Source organism: Chelonoidis abingdonii, chromosome 15, assembly GCF_003597395.2.
Source record: "Chelonoidis abingdonii isolate Lonesome George chromosome 15, CheloAbing_2.0, whole genome shotgun sequence".
Lineage (NCBI taxonomy): Eukaryota > Metazoa > Chordata > Testudines > Testudinidae > Chelonoidis > Chelonoidis abingdonii.
Genome location: NC_133783.1, coordinates 44,424,725 through 44,445,510, shown reverse-complemented (window position 1 = coordinate 44,445,510; position 20,786 = coordinate 44,424,725). Strand labels below are relative to the sequence as shown.

General features: G+C 38.8%; 1 protein-coding gene across 1 annotated transcript; it reads right to left on the bottom strand.

The window, feature by feature from the left end:
* Positions 1 to 1,544: 1,544 nt before the first annotated feature.
* Positions 1,545 to 11,036, bottom strand: TEX36 (testis expressed 36). The gene is made up of 4 exons (XM_032784609.2): positions 10,955 to 11,036; positions 8,164 to 8,295; positions 4,539 to 4,619; positions 1,545 to 2,064 (listed from the first exon to the last, which is right to left on the bottom strand). Exons 1-4 carry the CDS (start codon positions 11,003 to 11,005, stop codon positions 1,834 to 1,836), a joined length of 495 nt encoding a protein of 164 aa, XP_032640500.1. The 5' UTR covers positions 11,006 to 11,036; the 3' UTR covers positions 1,545 to 1,833.
* Positions 11,037 to 20,786: the final 9,750 nt, after the last annotated feature.

Sequence of the window (20,786 nt, the reverse complement as noted above, 5' to 3'; positions counted from 1 at the left end):
CACTTTATAAATAAAATCATTATTATATTGTTATTATTATTTTTATTTTTTATTTATTTCCACATGTGCTAAGGAAATGACTACATGCTTCTGGAAATCTTCCAATATAATATATTTTGATGTGATGTGAGGAGATTTTCCATTGCATGTTGGTATCCATAGATTACAAATATGCCAAAAATAATTCTTGCATCTTTCCAACTCAGTGAATTCAAAGTGGAAATAAATGTATTTAGTAGTCAAGTCAACCTTTCCTATAAGTTTGTGCTTTAGTTGCCAGTTCTTCACTATTTTGCATGGCGATTTGTTTGTTTACAGATTGTTCTAAGATGTGTACATTTCTGTTTTCGAACGATGATAAAATATGAGTTAAAATGCTCTGCAGAAGGAAAACACATTGTTTTTGGAACTAATCTTACAATTCTTCCACATGCTGCAATCCATAGGTGTTTCTTGTGCAGAAGGCTTGTAGGATCAACCTTTAGTTTATTTTGCTGCTGATGGTGTTTAAGCATAAGAACATGAGTTCTTTCCAGACCCCATCTACCCTAAGCTCAATGAAAGCCATTACACACCTTACCATTCTAAACCTTTTCCTAAATTATTTCCTCCTGGTCCTATCACTATCAATGTTATATATAATCACATACACACACTGTGACATCCCTTTCTGTCCATTTCCTTCTTTTTTATGCCTATGTTTATTTTACACCATAACACAGAATTCAGTTGCTTTATTACGCAGTTTCTCTCATGGGCCATATCCATTAAAACCTGGGCAGAGGTGTATGTGTTGAGGTGAAAGTAAAGAGAGGAATCCCCCCTTCACACCCATGACGTAGCACAGCAAAGTTCATCCCCATGTCTGAAATGACAGTGTATGATCCTGACATGGTTCCTGTGTGGATGTGTGAGGGGGGTTTCCCAAGGATCCAGCTTCACTGTACCCACCTGACTGCCCAGCCCCCATCAACTCCTGCACATTGCCCCCCATGCTACTGGTTCCACTGCTGGAGGAGCTTCTGCAGCAGCAGAGACATGGACCATGATTTGCGCCTAAAGGCATAAATCAATTTCAAATTATACTGTACAAGTATAATCACTGTGGCCCAGATCCACAAAAGGACTTAGCACAAAAGGACCTAACTCCACTTTCAGCACCTAAGTCCAAAATTTAGACACCAGAGAGCCTCAAAACTCCTGCTTGGCTGCTGCCTAACCCAGTAGGTGCCTAAAATCCTTCAGTGCCTAAATTTTTTCTTTCAGAGTTCCCTTGGTGCCTACGTTTCTGCTACTGGGCATGCACACAATGCCTTACACTCTAGCCATCCAAGTGAATATCTCATGCTTAAGCCCCAGATGATCCTCAAACCAGGTGAAGATAGGCTTCCCTCCACCTATCTTGACCAATCTGGTAGGTGAGCTCAGAGCAACATTTAAGTCCCTTTGTGGATCTGGGCCTGCCTCTCTTCTTCCAATATTGATATTTTTTAAAAATATAACTATACAAAGACAACTATATTTTACCTCCCAATGTTGTTGTGATTCATTACAACTTATTTTATTGTAACTTATGTTTTCATAGCAATTTTAGTTTTCAGTAAAGCTAAAGAATGCAAACAGCAAGATAATTGCTAATTTCAATGAACCTGCCAACTGTAAATATTTGCAACACGTTCTGCAGTATCCATTTTACATAGATATTTATTCCATCATGTGTTTGATGGGTAAGAGTGGTTCACATCCAGAGAAAGGATATTGATAAATAAGGAGTAAATAATACTAAATAATTAATACAAAATAAGGAATCCTGCAATTAACATGGTGGTTTGACTACATGTGTTTTTCATTCTCAGGAACAGATTTATAAACGTAGCACCTTTCTAAGTGTTGTTTTGGATATCGTCTACAAAAAGGATGCTTGGTATCTTGATCACCTATGAATGATGTTTGATAAATGGTAAAACCATCATGACTGCTAGGAATGTATTCATGTGCCCACAGACAGAAGTTTTGTGAATTCTGCTGCCTTCTTTCTGGTTCAACTTTCTTTCGTCCTAGGCTCTAGGAAAAAGATTGAAGGAAAAATTGATAAAAATATACATTTCAGGATCACAGTTTCACTGTTAAAGTTTGGAATGTTAGGGAAGAAATCCACTACTTTGTCATGGAGCAGTTAAAAATTAAAGAAGCACTTACCGAAGTGATTATCAGAACCTCTGCTGCAAGCAGTTAGGTTATAAATATTATTCTCAGACCTACCAATATATACCTTTCTGGTAGCGTGATTAACTATGCTGGTGCACAGACAAAGGAAAACCAAAAACAGACATCTTGACTTTTGATCTATTATTATGAATAAAATAATAATTATTTTAATTACTATAGCACTTTATATATTCAAAGTGCAGTACTAAATAAATGAATCCTCATAACAGCCCAGTGAGGTAAAGAACATTATTTATGGCTTACAGATAAACAAACAAAGTATAAAACCAAGTTTTTCCAAAGTGTCCCTTACTTTTGTGTGACAAATTTGAGACCCAGAGAGTCTGATTTTTCTTATGTAATATACCCACAGCTCCCACTGAATTTCCACTGGAGTTCCACGTGATCAGCATCTCTGAAAATTATCACGTATTGAGTATAGCACACTGGGCAAAAACATGGAAGGTTTTCAACATTAATGAATGCTTTTGGAAATCTGGGTCTAAGAGTTGCCCAAGGTCACAAAGGGATTCAGTAGCAGAGCAGGAATCAGAACATAGGAGTTCCTGACTCCCGACACTGCGCACTGTCTAGCACAGGGTCCCCAGTGCGGTGCCCACGGGCGCAATGGTGCCCGCGTCCTGGCCAGCGGTGGAGCATCCACCGAAATGCCGCCAAATTTCTGCGGCATTTCAGCGGCAATGCCTCTCGATGACGCCGCCCCCGAATTTCTAGCACATTTTGGCGGCGACGCCTCTCAATGATGCCACTTGCTGCTGACAGGTGACGTCATCAAGAGGCGTCGCTGCCAAAATACCACAGAAACTTAACGGCATTTCAGCAGATGCTCCACCACCGCCATGGTCCTTCGTCTGGTGCCCGCCAGATGAAAAGGTTGAGGACCACTGGTCTAGTAGATTATGCTATCTCTTCTTTTGGCATAGAAACATATCAACATTCCAAATAGGAAAAAAAATCAAAATTGAAATTATTACGCATGCAAACGTAAAAGGCAAAAGAGGACATTTTTAAAAATTTGCTCAGAATGGTGGCTCCCTTAAGACAGTGGTTCTCAACCAGGGGTATGCAGAGGTCTTCCAGGGGGTACATCAACTTATCTAGATATTTGCGTAGTTTTACAGCAGGCTACATAAAAAGCACTAGCGAAGTCAGTACAAACTAAAATTTCATAGAGACAAAATGAGAAAGTAAGCCATTTTTCAGTAATAGTTTGCTGTGACACTTTGCATTGTTATGTCTGATTTTGTAAACAAGGAGCTTTTTAAGCGAGATGAAACTTGGGGTATGCAAGACAAATCAGACCCCTGAAAGGCTGAGAACCACTGCCTTAAGATCCCTTTAACCACATATCCTATAAGCTCCTCTAGGCTACTAAACTTCCAGGCAGAACAACTACATAGGGAGGCCTCTATAACTCTTGCTCACCACAGAGGTAAGCTCCATGCTAGCTCCAAATAAGCTGGGAGAGACAGGGTTGTGCCAGAGGGGCACATGATCTATGCTTGTGCAGATCCAGAGTCTGGGATAGCAGGACAGCCTTTATTTTAGCCCCACAGACTGTAACAGGGTATGCTATTATCAAAGCAGAGTATATTAAAACACAATATGGAATTTTCAGTGCATGGTAGCAGGCTCCACAGGGACAGTTAGTGCATAGCAGGCTAGTGCACTGTAGATTTACACCTTAGTTGGCCATGCACTAACTGTTCGTAAAGACATGTCCAGAGAGGTTGTGCTGTAGTACTGAAGCTTGCTCACAAGTTGTTTTTTACAATCCCTACTTTATTGCCTACAAAAAGACCATTTATTCTACCTTTTGTGAGAAGAGATGAATTTCACCAACACAGCAATGTGAGAATACTTCCAAAGCTCTGCTTCCAAAACAGAATGCCAGATCTGCATTTGCACACCAAGCAATCAGTGTGTCCGGATAAAAAATCAGTATAAAAACACTTTTGCAAGTGGCTAACGCATAAACCTATAGACTAAGAGAAAGTGACATGATTTGGGCTGCTATGCTCCATAAGAAATCAATTATGTATGTATCACTCTTTCCAGATCCTACATACTATTCTAGGTATCTGTAAATGCTATATTATACTGTTATGAAGATTGAGAAGACATACCCACATGTCATTACACATAAGAAGTTATGTCTCAACAATCTGTGCATGTTATCAGTGCTGTTTAGTGTGCATTTTCTCTCATCATCTTTTTGAGCATCCAAGGATTTTGCAAGAATATTGTCTTTAATCTCTGGCAGGTTGAGAGATATGAACTTGCTGATTTTCTCAATGCTGGATACTCACAAAATCAAAGTACTCTCCCACATTTTGTAAACAATGCCTGTTGTCATGGGTTGAAAATGGAAAGTGATTTTTTACTGCTTTCTGAAAAAGAGATAAAGAAAAGTTATAATATACCTTATGCCATCTATGTGTGCTATAATCTTAGCTTGCCCTTTTTGACACATGCAAAAATTATGTTTTTATTAACAGAAGCATTATCTGTTAAATCTTCTTGTACATGGGTTTATTTCTGCAAAATTGGCTCTCTGTATTTTTCTCCAAAATCATCAGAATTTAATATTCACAAGACTTATTGAGCACACACACGATTAAATGAAACTTCCAAATCAGAGAAATCATATTCTCCATAGAAGCACCAAGATATTACAGAAATGTCAAGACATTTTTGTATGGCTCATTAGCGAGCCCTCAACAAATGAAAGTTGAACTACAAAAGGGAACTCAAAACTGAGTTAATCTGAGATTTAAGTGCTGAATACCATCCAGTAACCAGGCTCTGGGAGCCCATTAAGCACAGAACTAGTTTTTAAACTCACCTTTTACTTATACTTTGTATTCATTTTGTAAAATTAAAGCACTATTTTAAAAAAGCATCTGAAAATGCATGAACAGAGTTGTAGGAAAGTAATACATTTAATAATTTACAAATTAATTGTCCATTATATAAAGTTTCAGTCCTATGTGTATAAAATGGTTAAAATATGAAATTCCAAAAAGTATTCTGGACTACTAGACTTGTCTTTTTTCTTCTCCAAGCACTATCTTTTGTTTGTGTTGGTAACGGTTCATTTTTACAACTTCTCTAATGATTTTTACACTTAATATGGAGGCAGGAATCTTATAACTGTAGATCTTCATCTCAAGGGGTCATATCTAGTTTTACTGTGCTATAATACAAAAGCTATTTGAAATAAATTGTGGTCTGTAACAGAAAATATAAATCAATTATAAAGAAAAATATAATTATGGTCCTGTTCCTGAAAGGACAGGCAGATGCCAGGGTCTGCCTGCATGGAATCAGCTGCAGGATCAGGGTTTAGGTTATAACTGAACATCTCCATTTCGTACACTTTATAGACTTGGTTTGGTCTTGTGCTGTATGCCTTATGACCATATAATCTCTCATACAAACTCAACTAGTCTTTTGCTTAATTATAGATCTGTAGTACTTTTCAAGGGTCCAATTCTATACCTACTCCATGCACAGAACTCGTAGTGAAGTCAGTGGGATTTTCATAAGCAGATCAGCTACAACATGAATATGCCTCTAAGCCCCAATTTTGCAAATAGTTATGCACCAGAGTTATGTTATGCATGTGAGTACTCTCACTGAGTTTAGTGGGACTACTCGTTACTTGCTTACAGGATCAGGGCCCTAGGTAATTAATCCTGCATGGATAAAATGCACAGAGCTACTACTGAAATACATCAGTGTGATTAAGACCCAGTCACTTACATCTTTACAAAGGAATAGTGAGTTTGTTTACAGTTTTTATGTGCTGCATGAAAACTGAAAAATAGAAGATACATATATATTGAATAATATCTCTGGGAACTATTTAACAAATTTAAGTACAGGGGGAAAAAAGCTATAGTAAAATGGTTTTAAGATTACAGCAAAGTAAGAACAATGAATAATATAATCTAAGAAAGAACTATATTCCTGCCTCTGAGAAATGTAATTAACCTCACAGCCAGGAAGTTCACTCACACAGAGAGATTAGAGACAGTCAGCTCTGGCACACAGTGACCTTCCAACTCCTTTCAAACTGAAACAGTTTTCATCAGCATTTTTTTTTTTTTAAAAGTCAAAGCAACACAAACTTTCTCAAACTGTGTTTTTATGACATCACATTCCAGTCTCTTTAATATATCTTCCTCCTCTTTCTGCTGGCATCATTCTAATCTATCATAAATAGATGAAAGGGCCTTCATTAATTCTTCCGGAGAGTGAAAACAGCTACACAAAATAAATGGCCGTCACAACATAAGAAAGGTCATATGAGTATGGATCAATGGCCTATCTAGTCTGGTATTCTTTCTCCAAAGCCAGATGCTCCAGAGAAAGGTATAAAATCCCCTAATGCTCTGTAACCTTCTATTCCTCTCCTCATTTTCCCAAAACTCCCCTCCTAGTCCTAACTACTCCCTTTTAGTCAAATTCTGCTCTTAGTACACTGAGGTCAGTGAAATTACTCTGGTTTTAAACCAGTATAAATGAAGTAGAATTTGGCCTCTGGTCTCATGTGATTGTAATAGCGCTATGAAGATGCCACCTCTTCAGGGAGGACAAGAGAAATCATCAAGAAAACTGCAGAGTGGTTCAGTGGAGGGGCAGGAATTTCACCCTACGGCACCCAGAGACAAACTGATGACAAACTGCAACAAAGGATGCAGTTTGTTGTCTCTCCCAGATTAAATGTGCCAACTTCCAAGAAAGCATAATAGATAAACCCAAACAGTGGTGTTCAATGAAACCAAGACATTCAACTCTTTGGGAAAGTGGGTTAAGTTCCCTACTTTCTATGGGACAGGGATCTGAGTATAAGACAGCCTGACTTCCAGAACTGGAGCCCAGTGTGCTATGTATCAGATTCTGATAACTTTACACGTTAGTCTAGTTGAGGAGCAAAGTTATCCAAAACTGGCACTATGTGAGCTAGTTATGGCTTTCTTTTGTTTTACTATGACATCATGTTAAAATGATAGCATTCACCATATATTAATAGCAATCTATAAATAATATTAACACAACTATCATTAATTCTGCCTTTACGGACTCAGAAATCAGGAAATTCAAAAAATTAAGATTGTTGCCACAAAGTAAATGTGGCCCCAAAGCACATTCTATATATTTTAGGTATGTGTTAAGAGTTGCCCTTACAAAAAGAGAAAACGGAAAATGCTCTAAATGAACAATGTAGCACAATTAATGTTGTGGATACAACTTTAACTTTGGAATCTGCTGCATTAGGAGTGCACAACATTGCAACCCTTGTGCTGCAGAACACTATTTTTTTGCATGCAGTTTCCAGGGGTCTTTTAAAAGAAGGGAAAAAAGCAAGGGTCTGCATGCATGGATCCAATTGTAGGATCAGTGTGCATGCATGAAACTGTCGCCTTTAAATGTTCATAACTTTAAACACACTGTACTGATTATTTTGAAACTTTGTTTGATTTCTAACTCTCAGTAAAGTCTTAAAAAAAAGAATTCAAATTTGAAATGTCTGGCTTTAACTGTTTCAGTTATCAAAACAAACTTCCTCAAGGGAACACATTTCCCACACAATTCAAAATTGCTTACCAAATTTCAATCAAACCGTCATACATACATATTTTATCCACATTTGTTGGACTGAGACCAATTATAGTATATTTCAACACATAATTTGTTTTAGAAAGTTATCAGCACTAATAAAAAATAGTAATAACTGAGCAACAGTATATCTTGGGATAAATTTTTCCTTACCACAGATGACCACCAACTTATTCCCTTAAGCATGAAAACTGGAAGCCATTATACTTTTTATGTTAGTTCTTATTCAGATAATTTAGTAAGCATTTACTCAATAACATCCTGCAGCAAGGAGTTCCATAAGTCTATTATAAGTCCACAACAACTAACCTGCTCCCGAATTTTGTATACTAGTGGCAATCTCTTCTCAATATATTGAACTTCTTCTGGATTTTGTATCTGTTTTAGCATACAGTCTGTGATCGATTCAGGTTGACTATGGAATATTCCAAGGTGCGGGAACTATAAAATATAAATGTTTTGATCCAGAAAACAAACACATCAGCATCAGAGAATCAGTTATTTTTATTATTTTTATTATTTGTATTAAGTAGCACTTGGGGCCCCAGTCAGAATCGGGATCCCACTGTGCTTCTACCATAAAAAACACAGAGAGCACAATCCCTGCATTGAGGAGCTTCTGATGTAGATAGACAAAATAGATGAAGGAAGGAGAAAGGGATGTAACACACAAAGAGCATATTTAGAATGATGAGTTGCAACATCCTGTTAGTTCTGCAGGGGGTTTTCTGAAAGTCCATAATTTAGTGGTAGTTAACGTTGCAGGAGCATCCATCACACAGCCACAGCTGCGAGATTGTTATCTTTACTATTGCTGCTGCTCTTGCCGCTATATAGAAAGATATTGGACTTGATGGCACTAAGCACCTTGCAGGAGATGCTCAGCACATTATAGGTTCAGGATCTTAGAACCTGCACGAAGAAACAAAGCACTCATGGAAAGTGTGTGTACATACATGCACAATGCTGAGGAACCTAGACCTCAGCAACAGTGAGATCAAGCTGCTGCTGCTGCTCTTGTGTAACCTATAATTGAGACAAGTATAAGGTAGACTTCTCCTGGAGGAGAAATAGCAAATTACCTATAAGTAAAAAGAAAGAAGAGGATTCAAGGCAGCTTAGAAACATGGAAAAAATCTGTTGAAAATGTGCTCTGAACGTAGAGATTTTTTGTGAAAATCTAAGAAAGTTGCAAGGGAAGAATGGATCTAGGTTTGTAAAGTGATTTTTAGTATGTCTTTACAGATTAATTTCTAAACCCATATGAAACACCACACCATAGGGTGATGAGATTGTAACATTAAAAGTTATTCAATCAATTCCAGTAATGGTAAAGTTGATCTCACTTCTTTCTGTGTTGCTGCCCTATTCATGAAAATGTTGCGAAAAGTTTCCAGTGGGAAAGGGGAAGCACTTTTAAAAAATGTTTCATGTGGATTTAACATCACAGCTCTAGCATGTAATTTGATAAGACCCTTGTCACCACAAAGTAATTACAAATAGAAAATAATAATAAGAATAATCATTTCACTAGGGGTAACTTTTTGAAAATGTAAATTAATTAATCCACACAATAATGCTGGGATATAAGGAAATAATCATGATTGTCCCCATTCAGAGAAGTGGAAAAAGGGAGAGATTAAAGGTGATATCTATAGAAAAAACTGTGGTTGTGTTTCTTTCCATTTCTTTATCACCTATAAAAAAGATCTGAGCACATCAGAAACAACAGTAATGTCAAGATTTCTCAGACTCTTCCTTTGTTGGCTGAAAAATTTGTTAGATTCAGAAATGTATATTGCTAGCTGTCTTGGTCCTTAGTAGAAGGGGTAGAGGAATTGAATCCTCCAGTATCTTTCTCATCACAAAGTTTCAGTTAAACAAGTATTAACAAAAACAAAGTTAGGGTTAAGGCACAGTTTTAGTCAAACTATCTCAGGTAACTAAGTTTCATTTTCTTGGTATTGGTAATGTCAATATCCCAGACCAGGGATCAGCAACGTTTCAGAAGTAGTGTGCCGAATCGTCATTTATTCACTCTACTTTAAGGTTTAGCATACCAGTAATACATTTTAACATTTTTAGGAGGTCTCTTTCTATAACTCTATAATATATAATTAAACTATTGTTGTATGTAAAGTAAATAAGGCTTTTAAAATGTTTAAGATGCTTCATTTAAAATTAAATTAAAATGCAGAGCTCCCTGGACCAGTGGCCAGGACCCAGGCAGTGTGAGTGCCACTGAAAATCAGCTCATGTCCGGCCTTCGGCATGTGTGCCATAGGTTGCCTACCCCTGTCCCAGACCGTAGAGTAGGTTTGCTTGAAAATTTTCCAAAACTGTTTTTTTAATGGAAAATAGGGGTTTTGATAAAATAAAACATTTTGCATGAAGTGTTTCCTTTCCACAGAAGAATTTGTTTGATCATTAAAATATTTTGGCCAAAACCTTTTGGTTAGTGGAAAATTTGGTTAGTGGAAACTGGAAAATTTCAGAGGATATGTCAATGACAAGGAAAGGCTTGTTTTTGTTTGTTTCAATCAAAAATTTTCACGAGGGGGGGTGTGGGGGGACATAGTGGGACCAGTTTTATCAGAACCCTGCCAGGGGAGACAAGGCCTGGCTGGATTTCTATAGAAGTCAAAGAGAAAGGAAGCCTCGCAGGCCTTCTTCCCCTGTCCCAGGGAGAAAGCAGGCTCGCAGCAACGCTTCCTCTTTGCGGGGCCCTGTTAAGAAATGTGCCTACGGCCACCCAGCTGCTCGGGGCAGAGAAGCCAGCGGGGCTCACGGCCCTGAGCCAGCCAGATTCCGGCCTGCGCTCCAGCACTAGGGCTGACCGGTGCCAAAACCTCCCGCCCGCGGCTGAGGCGCTTTGCCAACCCCAGGGCTGCGGCGAGCCTGGAGCAACCGGGGCGGTTGCTATCCCGCTCCCCAGCGATAAGCTGCCCCTGCCGGGACCAGCGCGTGGGTGGGTGCGCTGGGTTCTGCCCCCGCTCCGCACGGGCGGTTATTCCTTCCCAGAGCGAAGGGGGCTGGCTCGGGTCCTGCTTGGCCGGGGACTGAAGCCGGGTCGCCGTCGCCTCCCGCGCCGGTCTCTCACCCAAGCGCCGTCCCGCTCGGTGCTGAGGTTGGCCAACCTGCCTTTGGGCATCGCTGGGCCCAGGCCACCACCTGCTGCCGCGCTGCGCGGCTGGCCTGCGGCCTCAGCTGCCGGACAGCGGTTGCCATAGTTACCAGCCCGCGCCGCTGCCCCTGAAATTCAGGGCCCGCCGTTACTCCGCCAGCGGAACGCCCCCCGCCCGCGGGAGATCCCGCTCTGTTTGGAGACCCCATTGTCAGGGTTGGGGAGGCCTTGCTATGGGGGAAGGAAAACTCCCTGGATTAGGGGGACCCCACTTCGTTACAGGGGTGGAGGAGATCCCCAGTGGGCTAGAAAGGCTCCCATTTAAGGGGATGGGGGAGGCCCTGCATCAGGGGATGGGGGAGAGTCTCACTTATGGATCATAAGTGAGAGTCTCCCCCATCTCCATAATTTATGGTTGGGGAGACCTCAGTGAGACAGCGAAGATCCTTGTGGGTGCAGGAGATGCCTCCCTCATTCTGGTGCAGGGAGAGAGACCCCTTTTATGGTCGATGAGACCTTGCTATTCATCAAGTGTAGGGCCCCTTATTCTGAGGGAGGGGGAGTACCTGTGGGGGTGAAAACTCCATCATCTGAGGGGTGGAAGAGACCCCCCTTATTGTGTGGATGCCTTCCCCAAAGTGAAAGATCAGGGAGAATGGTGGGACTTACACCTATACAAGGAGATTCCTCTGCTTCACCATGGCACCCGCCGGAGCGTCTATGTGTGCCCGCTGCCGAAATGCCGTCGACAAACTACGTCATCCAGAGGCATCGCCGCCGAAATGCTGCCGATTTTTGGCGGCATTTTGGCGGCGACGCCTCTGGATGATGCTACTTGTTGGCAGCATTTCAACGGTGATGCCCATTGACATTGCCACTTGTCAGCGGAATTTCGGCGGATGCTCGTCCGTTGCCACAGTCCTCCATGGCTCGTCGTCTGGCGCCTGCCAGATGAAAAAGGTTGGGGACCACTGCCTTAGGGAAAGGAAAATAGCTATACCTTATTTAAAGGAAGCTGTTCTTTAAATTCAGGAATCAGCTAAGAAAACATCAGTGGGATCATTTTCCTTTGTCCTTATATGTATTTTGTGATATGAGTCTATGCAACACTTTAAGTGGTTGAGACTGTACACCAAGAAGCTTTGTGTAAAATCAGCCAAGTTATATTATGAATCTCCTGCATGTTCATTGACTTAAATCAAGCTGTCATGTGGTTCTGATATTTCAGTGAGGTCCAGGTCAACACGCAAGTGAAGACAAAACCATTCCTTCCTGTGTTCCAACACAGCTGGACAAAAATGAGATAAAGAAACAAAATCTTGGACAATCTCTTAAGGCAATAGAGACTCTGAAACATGTTTAATTTGTTTAGAACCAATAAAGTATTTTAAAACAAGCATTTCAATAACATTTTATAATCTGGATGATAATATCTATAGAAAAAAGAAAGAATTCTAACCATAAAAATAAGGACACTTGAAAGCAGAATGGCTGTCACAATGTTAAGATACCATTTCTGAAACAGAAAAAACACAAAAATTCCAATCAAATATTATTTGATTTAGAAAAAATATAACAGTGATTGATGTTAAAAAGTCAACATCTAGCTTTTTTGTAATTAAAAATTATTTATAAGCAGAACATTAGCAGTGGAAATAAGCCCTCTCTCCCTGCCTTTTTTCCCCCTATGAGAGTGTTTGTGCACTCAGCTGTGGCTACTTCCACACTGACAGGTGCTGTTTTCTCACCAATGTAGTGTCTGTAAGATATATTTCTGTGTACTTATATTGAATTGTTTTAGACTTACACACATCAGTGTTCATTTTAAAAAATCTCAGTTTCTTAGACGGGCAAAAAAATGCAAAGCCAGTTTATACTGCAGATGAATAAGCAAGGCTATTTGCCATACAAAATAAAAAAATTAAAAAAAAGCAAGAGGTTAAGGAAGTGTAAACGATGACCTACTGATTTCAATATTAACAGATATTACATACTACAGCCCCAATTCTGCAAGAATTTATGCACATGCTTAACTTAATGCACTGTGAGTAGTCTCGTAAAAGTTGAATGGGACAACTCCAGTATCACGAAATCCAAGTGTTCAAAAATCACAAGTAAGGCCCAAAGAAATCATAGTATTGACTTAAAAAAATCACGAGATTTAAAAAATAATAAATTTAAGGGCCTTTTATTGCCTTCTAGCTTTGAGCCTGCAAAGTTAACATTTTCAAGCTTTTCTCTGTAATTATGAAGGCTAGAAACTTATTTTTGGAAATAAATGAAATAAAAGCAGAGAGTCTCAAAAAATAACAGGACTCCAAGAGCTGGTATTTTAAGAAAAACATCAAATATCACAAATCTTGTGATTAAAATGGTGAGATTATGTCATTGTGTGTAGTCATGCATGTGCATACATTTTTGCAAGATCAGGACCTAAATAAATACTCAGCACCCAATAAGGAGGTTTTCATCATACTCAACATCTTACCAGTTCAAGTGAGTAAGAAGGAAATAATATTTAGAATCACCACTGCTTTTAGAACAATTGTAGGAAAAGTTTTCAAGTTAGATTATAAATGTCCATATGAACAATGGAATAATTAAGTTATGAACTTAATAATTTAGTTAAGTGCAGGTAAGCATATAACCAGAGATCTACCTGTCAAAATTAAAATTAATAGGATTTTAGTGATTTTGAGGTAACTATTATTATAACCGTAAGTCAAATGGGGAGATGCATTTTTATCTTATTTAGATGACATCACATCTTAGATCTGAAATTTTTCTTTCACTTTTTATACTTTTTATGTATGTGTATGTGAAGCTTTATTTACTGTTTAACCAACTGTTTAAAAGATTTATCTAAACATTCTCCCATATTTGTAACTTTTAATATTACTTTGTGCACTACAAATTAAATTTAAACCTTCCCCAATCTACTTTCCTATTTTTTCTTTAGTGCAAATTTATTTAAAATAGATCTGCAATGTACAAACACATCTTGTTTTCCATCACTGATTTTGACAGAATGAAATTTTTATTGCGCTCTTCATAAAACTGAATTTGTGATACACAGTTTTAAAGTTATAGTCAAAATACAATATCCTTTCATTACTGCATGACATTTGTTCCTTACTTATCATATTAGCCTGCCATTCTACGTTGAAAGCTATAACAAACAATTGTATTACTTCTTGTGAAAATGTACCTTGGTAATGTTGCTAAAAGTATAGAAAAAAGCCTGCTGAAATGGTCAAACTACAATATTAAGCAGTGATTGGCTTCCCCATCCAGTCAGTAGCTCCACCACCCAATGTGGGTCCTTCAAGCAAATTGCCAGTCAACAACAGTGGCTCTAACTCTACCATGGATGACTCAGGATGGCCTGATTAGCTCATTATTTTTGTTTAGGCAACTCGAGGCAGACATCCCAAAAATCCATAGGTCCATATCATGCCATCTGCATTTAAACCTGTGAATAAAAACAAAAGCCTGCAGCTGCCTTTAAAATGTCACTTAATTTACTGGAAAGCTACCACTCTGGCAAAGCCTGTATAAGTTAATCATGGGCAGACACTCATTACAAAATTCACTAAGTAAAACAGGAGTGAGATAGCACCCTTGTGACAATGCCAGTCTTGGAAGCTAAGGATAATGAACAATCATCACTGGGGAAGATATGAAAAATAGGGTTGTGACACATTGCAACGGTGGTCTTGTACTGCCTGTGTTGTAAGCGTTAAAAATGGAAAAAGAAAGGACCTCAGTTTCTTGTCCTTTTGGAATGAAACCTTTCATGGGCACTATATTTACTTTAAAAAACAAATTATTCATATCATATAGCAGAATTTATGCAACATGAAGATCTCTCTTGTGAAATTGGTGATTTCTGGTACCAAAACCTTCAATTCTAAAATTATACTCTAGAGGAAAACCCTTCATAATTAGAGATGCAGACGTACACAGAGGGTCCAGTTCAGTCCTCAAAAACATCCGTGTAACTCTCACTGAAGTCAATAGCCAAATCTTGAGAGTTTGCTGTTAATATTAAGGAGACCAGGATTTGGCACACAGAGAATTATCTGTGAATCTCTGATGGCAGAATATGGTCCAAACACTGCAACAAATACAATGCAAGATAACAAGTAAATAATAATTCTATATTGGACATACATCTTTCATCAGTCTTTTAAATTATTAAGTTATGATGTTTCTAAATAGAGAGAGAAAGAAAATAGTGGGGTGTAAGGTGATTGTATCTGTGTTCAGTCCATATTCCAACTACAGTGCAGACCTGTTTACGCGTGAATCTGCTTAATACACGGTAGCACCATGCCTCCCAGCGCTACTTATTTAACATGCAAGACTTGCTAACACACGGTACACAAACTTGGTATGAAGCGCTACAGATTTGCCCACTAACTCACTGAGCAGAAATGTGTTGTTCGTCTTTACCGAAGGGGCAGCAACGTTAAAGCTCTGCTGTGGCAAAGGACCCTGCAGTGCCTTAAGGTCCCTCCTCCTTTCCCCCTTCATTGGCTGCTGATGGGGGGGTGGGGCAAAGGGAGCAGCTGCCCCAGGGTTGGTGATTTAAAAGAGCCTGGGGCTCTGGATGCCGCTACCACAGCAGTGGTGTCTGGCACCCCGGGCCCTTTAAATCGCCACAGGAACCCCAGGTGGTGCGGACCAGGTGGCCTGGAAGGGCTGGCTGGGGGATGCTGACCCCTAACTCCGCCCCTTCCACCCAAGGCCACACCTCTTCTGGGGGCCAGAGCCACCCCTGTCCTGTACCGGTAAGTGTCCTGAGTTACTTTCACGTCTGTGTAGTAATAATGTTTTTATTAGATTACACATTTGAATTAATATTCTTGCAAAGTGCCATTAACAGATAGGCTTGCAGTATTAGGGATGCTGTGAATATGTATGTAATCCTAGATAATTATACATGTATATATAGATATCTTAAGATATTTCAGCATCGCCCTCTTAACCCGCAGTTGTGACAGCTTGACTCCTGAGATCTGTGCGTAAACGGGTCTGTACTGTAAAACCAAAGAAATTAAACACAAAAACCTATATGATTTTAATTAAACTGGTGTCAATTGGGTGCGGTTCTACTGATTTTAAGGTAGTACTCCAAAGTTATACTGGAGTACCTGAGGTCAGAATGTCATCTTTTGCCTCTTCTCTTCTTCTTACCATGACATTTTTATGCTGCACACCACTGCTAGACCAGCTTATGACTTCCTTCACATAATACCCTCTCTTTCTTTGAGTCCTCTTTTATTTAGCTTTCTTTGCTACTCTCCTTCTGAACGTTGTCAAGACCTATCCATGAGCTGGATTATTCTATTGTTATTATATTGGTCTGAATCAGGATTCTTATATTTCATAAAGTCTACCAAGGGATCTTTTGGAAGGCAAACTAGCAAGTAGAAATCAAAAACATTTGTGATGAATCAAGTGTTAGGCCTTTGTACATTGATTTGTACTCTTCTCTATCATTTTGTTATTGCTGATTATGACATTAATTTTTCCATTCTAATACTCTGAAGGGGTGTGCCAGATCACTCTTAAAGTTTTATTGCTAAAATTTAATTCATGTTTTGTTTTGTTTTAAGGGATCTGGGGTTGGACTTTCTACCCATTCCTTAGGAATTTGTTTCTCCTGTATTCCTTCACACTGTGCATAAAGTGGATTTGCTTGTGCTCAAACCACAGGCTTGTTTCTCTTCTCAGTCACATTGGATATACACTAGTGTAATTCCATTGACTTCAGTGGAGCCACTCTCAATTTGCCTGGGTGTAAATAAGAGAACAGGCCCCATATCTTCAGGCTGTTCTAGGGTTTTGACAGCTCTTTCGCTGCTCCATGCTTCTATTGCAGCAGTTAATGTAGGAAATAAGAAGCTGTTAAAAATCATTTGTCTAGTTTAGCCAGTAAGTGTGAATCTATTATATTTAGAGTGTCCAAGGAGACATGACAACACCATTTCTACATTAATGCTTTCTCTCTCTGTCTTTGTACTACCACACACTCTGGCACAGCAAGATTTAGATTTTGTAGATGGAGGCTTGAATGTTGAAGGATGAAAGCTGTAAAACATTATAGTTTATATTATAAGAAATATAAATAATAGTAATAAAGAAAACAGACTGAGGGAAGGCTCTACATTATAGCTGTGGATGAGATTTTCAGTCTTAATAGTTCTAAGTTTACTTATGTTGTCTCGGTATCTTTCTGAAATATTTGTAATACTTGTTTAGAGCTATCCTTTATAGGGGAGCAATTAGAGTTCACTTATCCATTACTGCTGTACTATTGGTAACACATCATACACAGTATGTCATGAAAACAAGACACTGAGCAAGGAAATAAATTGATATATTGACGAGAGTCCAGAGAAGAGGTACGAGAATGATTAAAGGATAAGAAAACATGCTGCACACTGATAGACTCAAAGAGCTCATTCTAATTAGTTTAACAAAGAGAAGATTAATGGATGACTTGATTACAATCTAAAATAATCTATATGGGGAACAAATATTTAATGTACTCTTCAGTCTAGAAGAAAAAGGTATAACATAATCCAATGGCTGGACACTGAAGCTAGACAAATTCAGACTGGAAATAAGGTGTAAATTTTTGACAGTGAGGGTAATTAATCCCTGGAACAATTTACCAAGGGTTATCACTCATTCACTCATGCCCGTCACCCCAATCAGGGTATGGGCCGCCAACCACAGATCTCCAGAGTCCTCTATCCTGGGCCATTCGCTCTAGCTGGTTCCAGGTATAGCCCATTTTTTTGCGATCAGTCTGAAGGTCGCGCGCCAGGTGTTCTGGACGCCCTCTTCCGCCTTGCATGGGGTCCCACCGCAGTGCCGGCCTGGAGTGAGTGCTTAGTGATGTGCTGACTCAACCAACACCTCTCTTCAAGACTGAGTGTTTCTCAGAGATATGCTCTAGGAACAGAAGTTCTATGTTCTATTCCTGTGTGTACAAGACGGCAGACTAGATGATCACAGGGTCCTTCTGGCTTTGGAATCCATGAATCGATGAAATCAGGAAATATATTTAAGTAGTGCGTCAAGCGATTAAAAAATTAATCACGATTAATCGCGGGATTAAAAAAATTAATCGGAGATAATCACATGGCGGTTAAAATCGAATAGAATTTATTTAAATATTTGGATGTTTCTACATCAAAAATATGATTCCAATTACAACACAGAATACAAGTCTCAGTGCCATTAAATTATTTATACAAATATTGCACTATAAAAACAAAAGAAATAGTATTATCTATTCACGCTCATACAGATAACATTGAATCTCTTATCATGAAGTTGAACTACAAATGTAGAATTAGTACAAATAACTGCTTCAAAAAGTAAAACAATGTAAAGACTTTAGAGCCTATAAGTCCCTCAGACAACCTTGTTCAGCCAATCGCTTAGAAAAACCAGTTTGGTTACAATTTGCAGGTGATAATACTGCCCGCTTCTCGTTTACAACGTCACCTGAGAGCAAGACCAGGCATTCGCATGGCACTGTTTTAGCTGGCCTTGCAAGATATTTACGTGCCAGATGCGCTAAAGATTCATGTCCTTTCATGGGTCAACCACCATTCCAGAGGACATGCGTCCATGCTGATGACAGATTCTGCTCGATACCAATCCAAATCAGTGTGGAATGATCCATGTTCATTTTCATCAACTGAGTCAGATGCCACCTTTTCTTTTTTGGTGGTTCAGGTTCTCTAGTTTCCGCATCAAAGTGTTGCTCTTTTAAGACTTCCGGAAGCATGCTCTACACCTCATCCATCTCAGATTTTGGATGGCACTTTAGATTATTAAACCTTGGGTCAAGTGCTGTAGCCATTTTTAGAAATCTCACATTGGTACGTTCTTTGTGTTTTGTCAAATCTGCTGTGAAAGTGTTCTTAAAAAGAACATGTGCTGGGTCATCATCCGAGACATCATCAAAGACATGAAATATATGGCAGAATTATGCTCTTGTTCCTTGAAGTTGTGTTGGTGAGGGTGGTACTTTGAGAAATTCTGTCTGCACAAGGCAAATGCACACAGGATGACTGAAACAGCGCAGCTTATGCCTGCTGCAGAACAGTGCAATATGCGCTCCTTTCTCCAGGCCCACAAGGGAGGTTGACTTTACGGACCTTGGAGGTTCATTAAGTGCACTAGCCACATCTTCTTTTGTGCTCAGGAAGCACTATCAGCAGTACAGTCACTTTGTCATATATGAATGTACTGTGGGAAAAGACTCCCTATGTCATATAGTTCTAAAATACCCAAAAAGACTATCAAGAATCTATCTCTAGACTCAACATAAATGTAACGAACTCTCTAGCCTATTGAACTCATTCACTCTGGCTGGACAATGCCATAGAATTCAATAAGGGCTAGATCTAATGCCCACTGAAGTCAACAGAAAGACTACCATTGACTTAAGTGGGCTTTGGATTAAGCCCTAATATTCTCCACCTCTACAGCAATCAGTGGGCCTTGTATAAAACCTAATAAGAGATATCTTAAGGCCTGTTTATTCTTTGTCCTCTCTCTTCCCCCCATCCCCCAGCATCCTAGTTATGGATATGGGGGCTTTTTTCTAAACCTTACCTTGTGCTCAATTATGATTTCATTATGCCGACAAATGTCTACTCTGAGAAACATGGAGATCACAAAAGTCAATTCACACACAATCTAAACAACGATACAATGCAGGTCACTGCAGGATAAAAGCTACTATATTAATTTAATATGAATAATAATTTCATTTTCATTAATAAACTCACTGTGCCTCCCCTGCCATAGACATGTATTTAAACAATTCTATTCTTGAGTATTCAATTAAAATACATCCTTTCCAGAAAACATGTAACCAAACACAGAGTAGTATTTCCTCACATGCTTCACAATGACCTGAGGTGACCACATTAGCGCAAGAGGAAGGAGAGGCCAACAAAATGACATTTGTGTAGGAAATGCATTTTCTGTGAAGTTAAAACTAAACTGTATAAAATGAGCAAACAAGTTACAATATTGTTTTTATGGTGAAGCTATTCAGGATACAATTTTAAATTACATTTTGAGCTTAAACTGAGGCAGTTTGCACCACCTACTGGTACATATTGCTTACACTCAATCTTGAAACATCTGTCCATGAAAAACCTTCTAAGAAACTAGTTACATTTGCCAGATCTTAAATAATCCTTACGATCTCAATTTCCTTCAGAAACCATTTCCTAAAACAAGATATTTGGAAGCCAGATTTATTCATTTAACAAAATTAGTACATTGTACAGCTTGCTTCTGAAATACAGGAATGATTAAATCAATAATGCCAGCCAATGAGATACAAATGTAGGTTTTTAAAGGCACTCACTCTTGGCATAACTCTGCTCCCGTTTAAATCATATTTCAATGGGAGTGTGTTAGGCCAATGCTGAGCACCACTTGTATATTAAAAGGAATACAGGAATCAATATATATTATCAGTTGTTGAAGTAAAAGATTCAACTAGGCAACTCAAATTACAAGAGTTGATAGCAAACAAGATAAGAAGTTTAACATGTTCCACAGTAGTTAAAAAAGAGAAATCACCCATTGAAAATATGATAGTTTTATATTAATCATCATCATCATCATTAACATGGCTTAATTCAGCTAGGTAATGGAAACACAAAATATTCATTTAGGTTCTTTTCCATTACAAAATAAATACATAAATTAAAATAAATTTCCTACATATCATAGCCAAAAAAAGGCAAAAAATACATTTGCC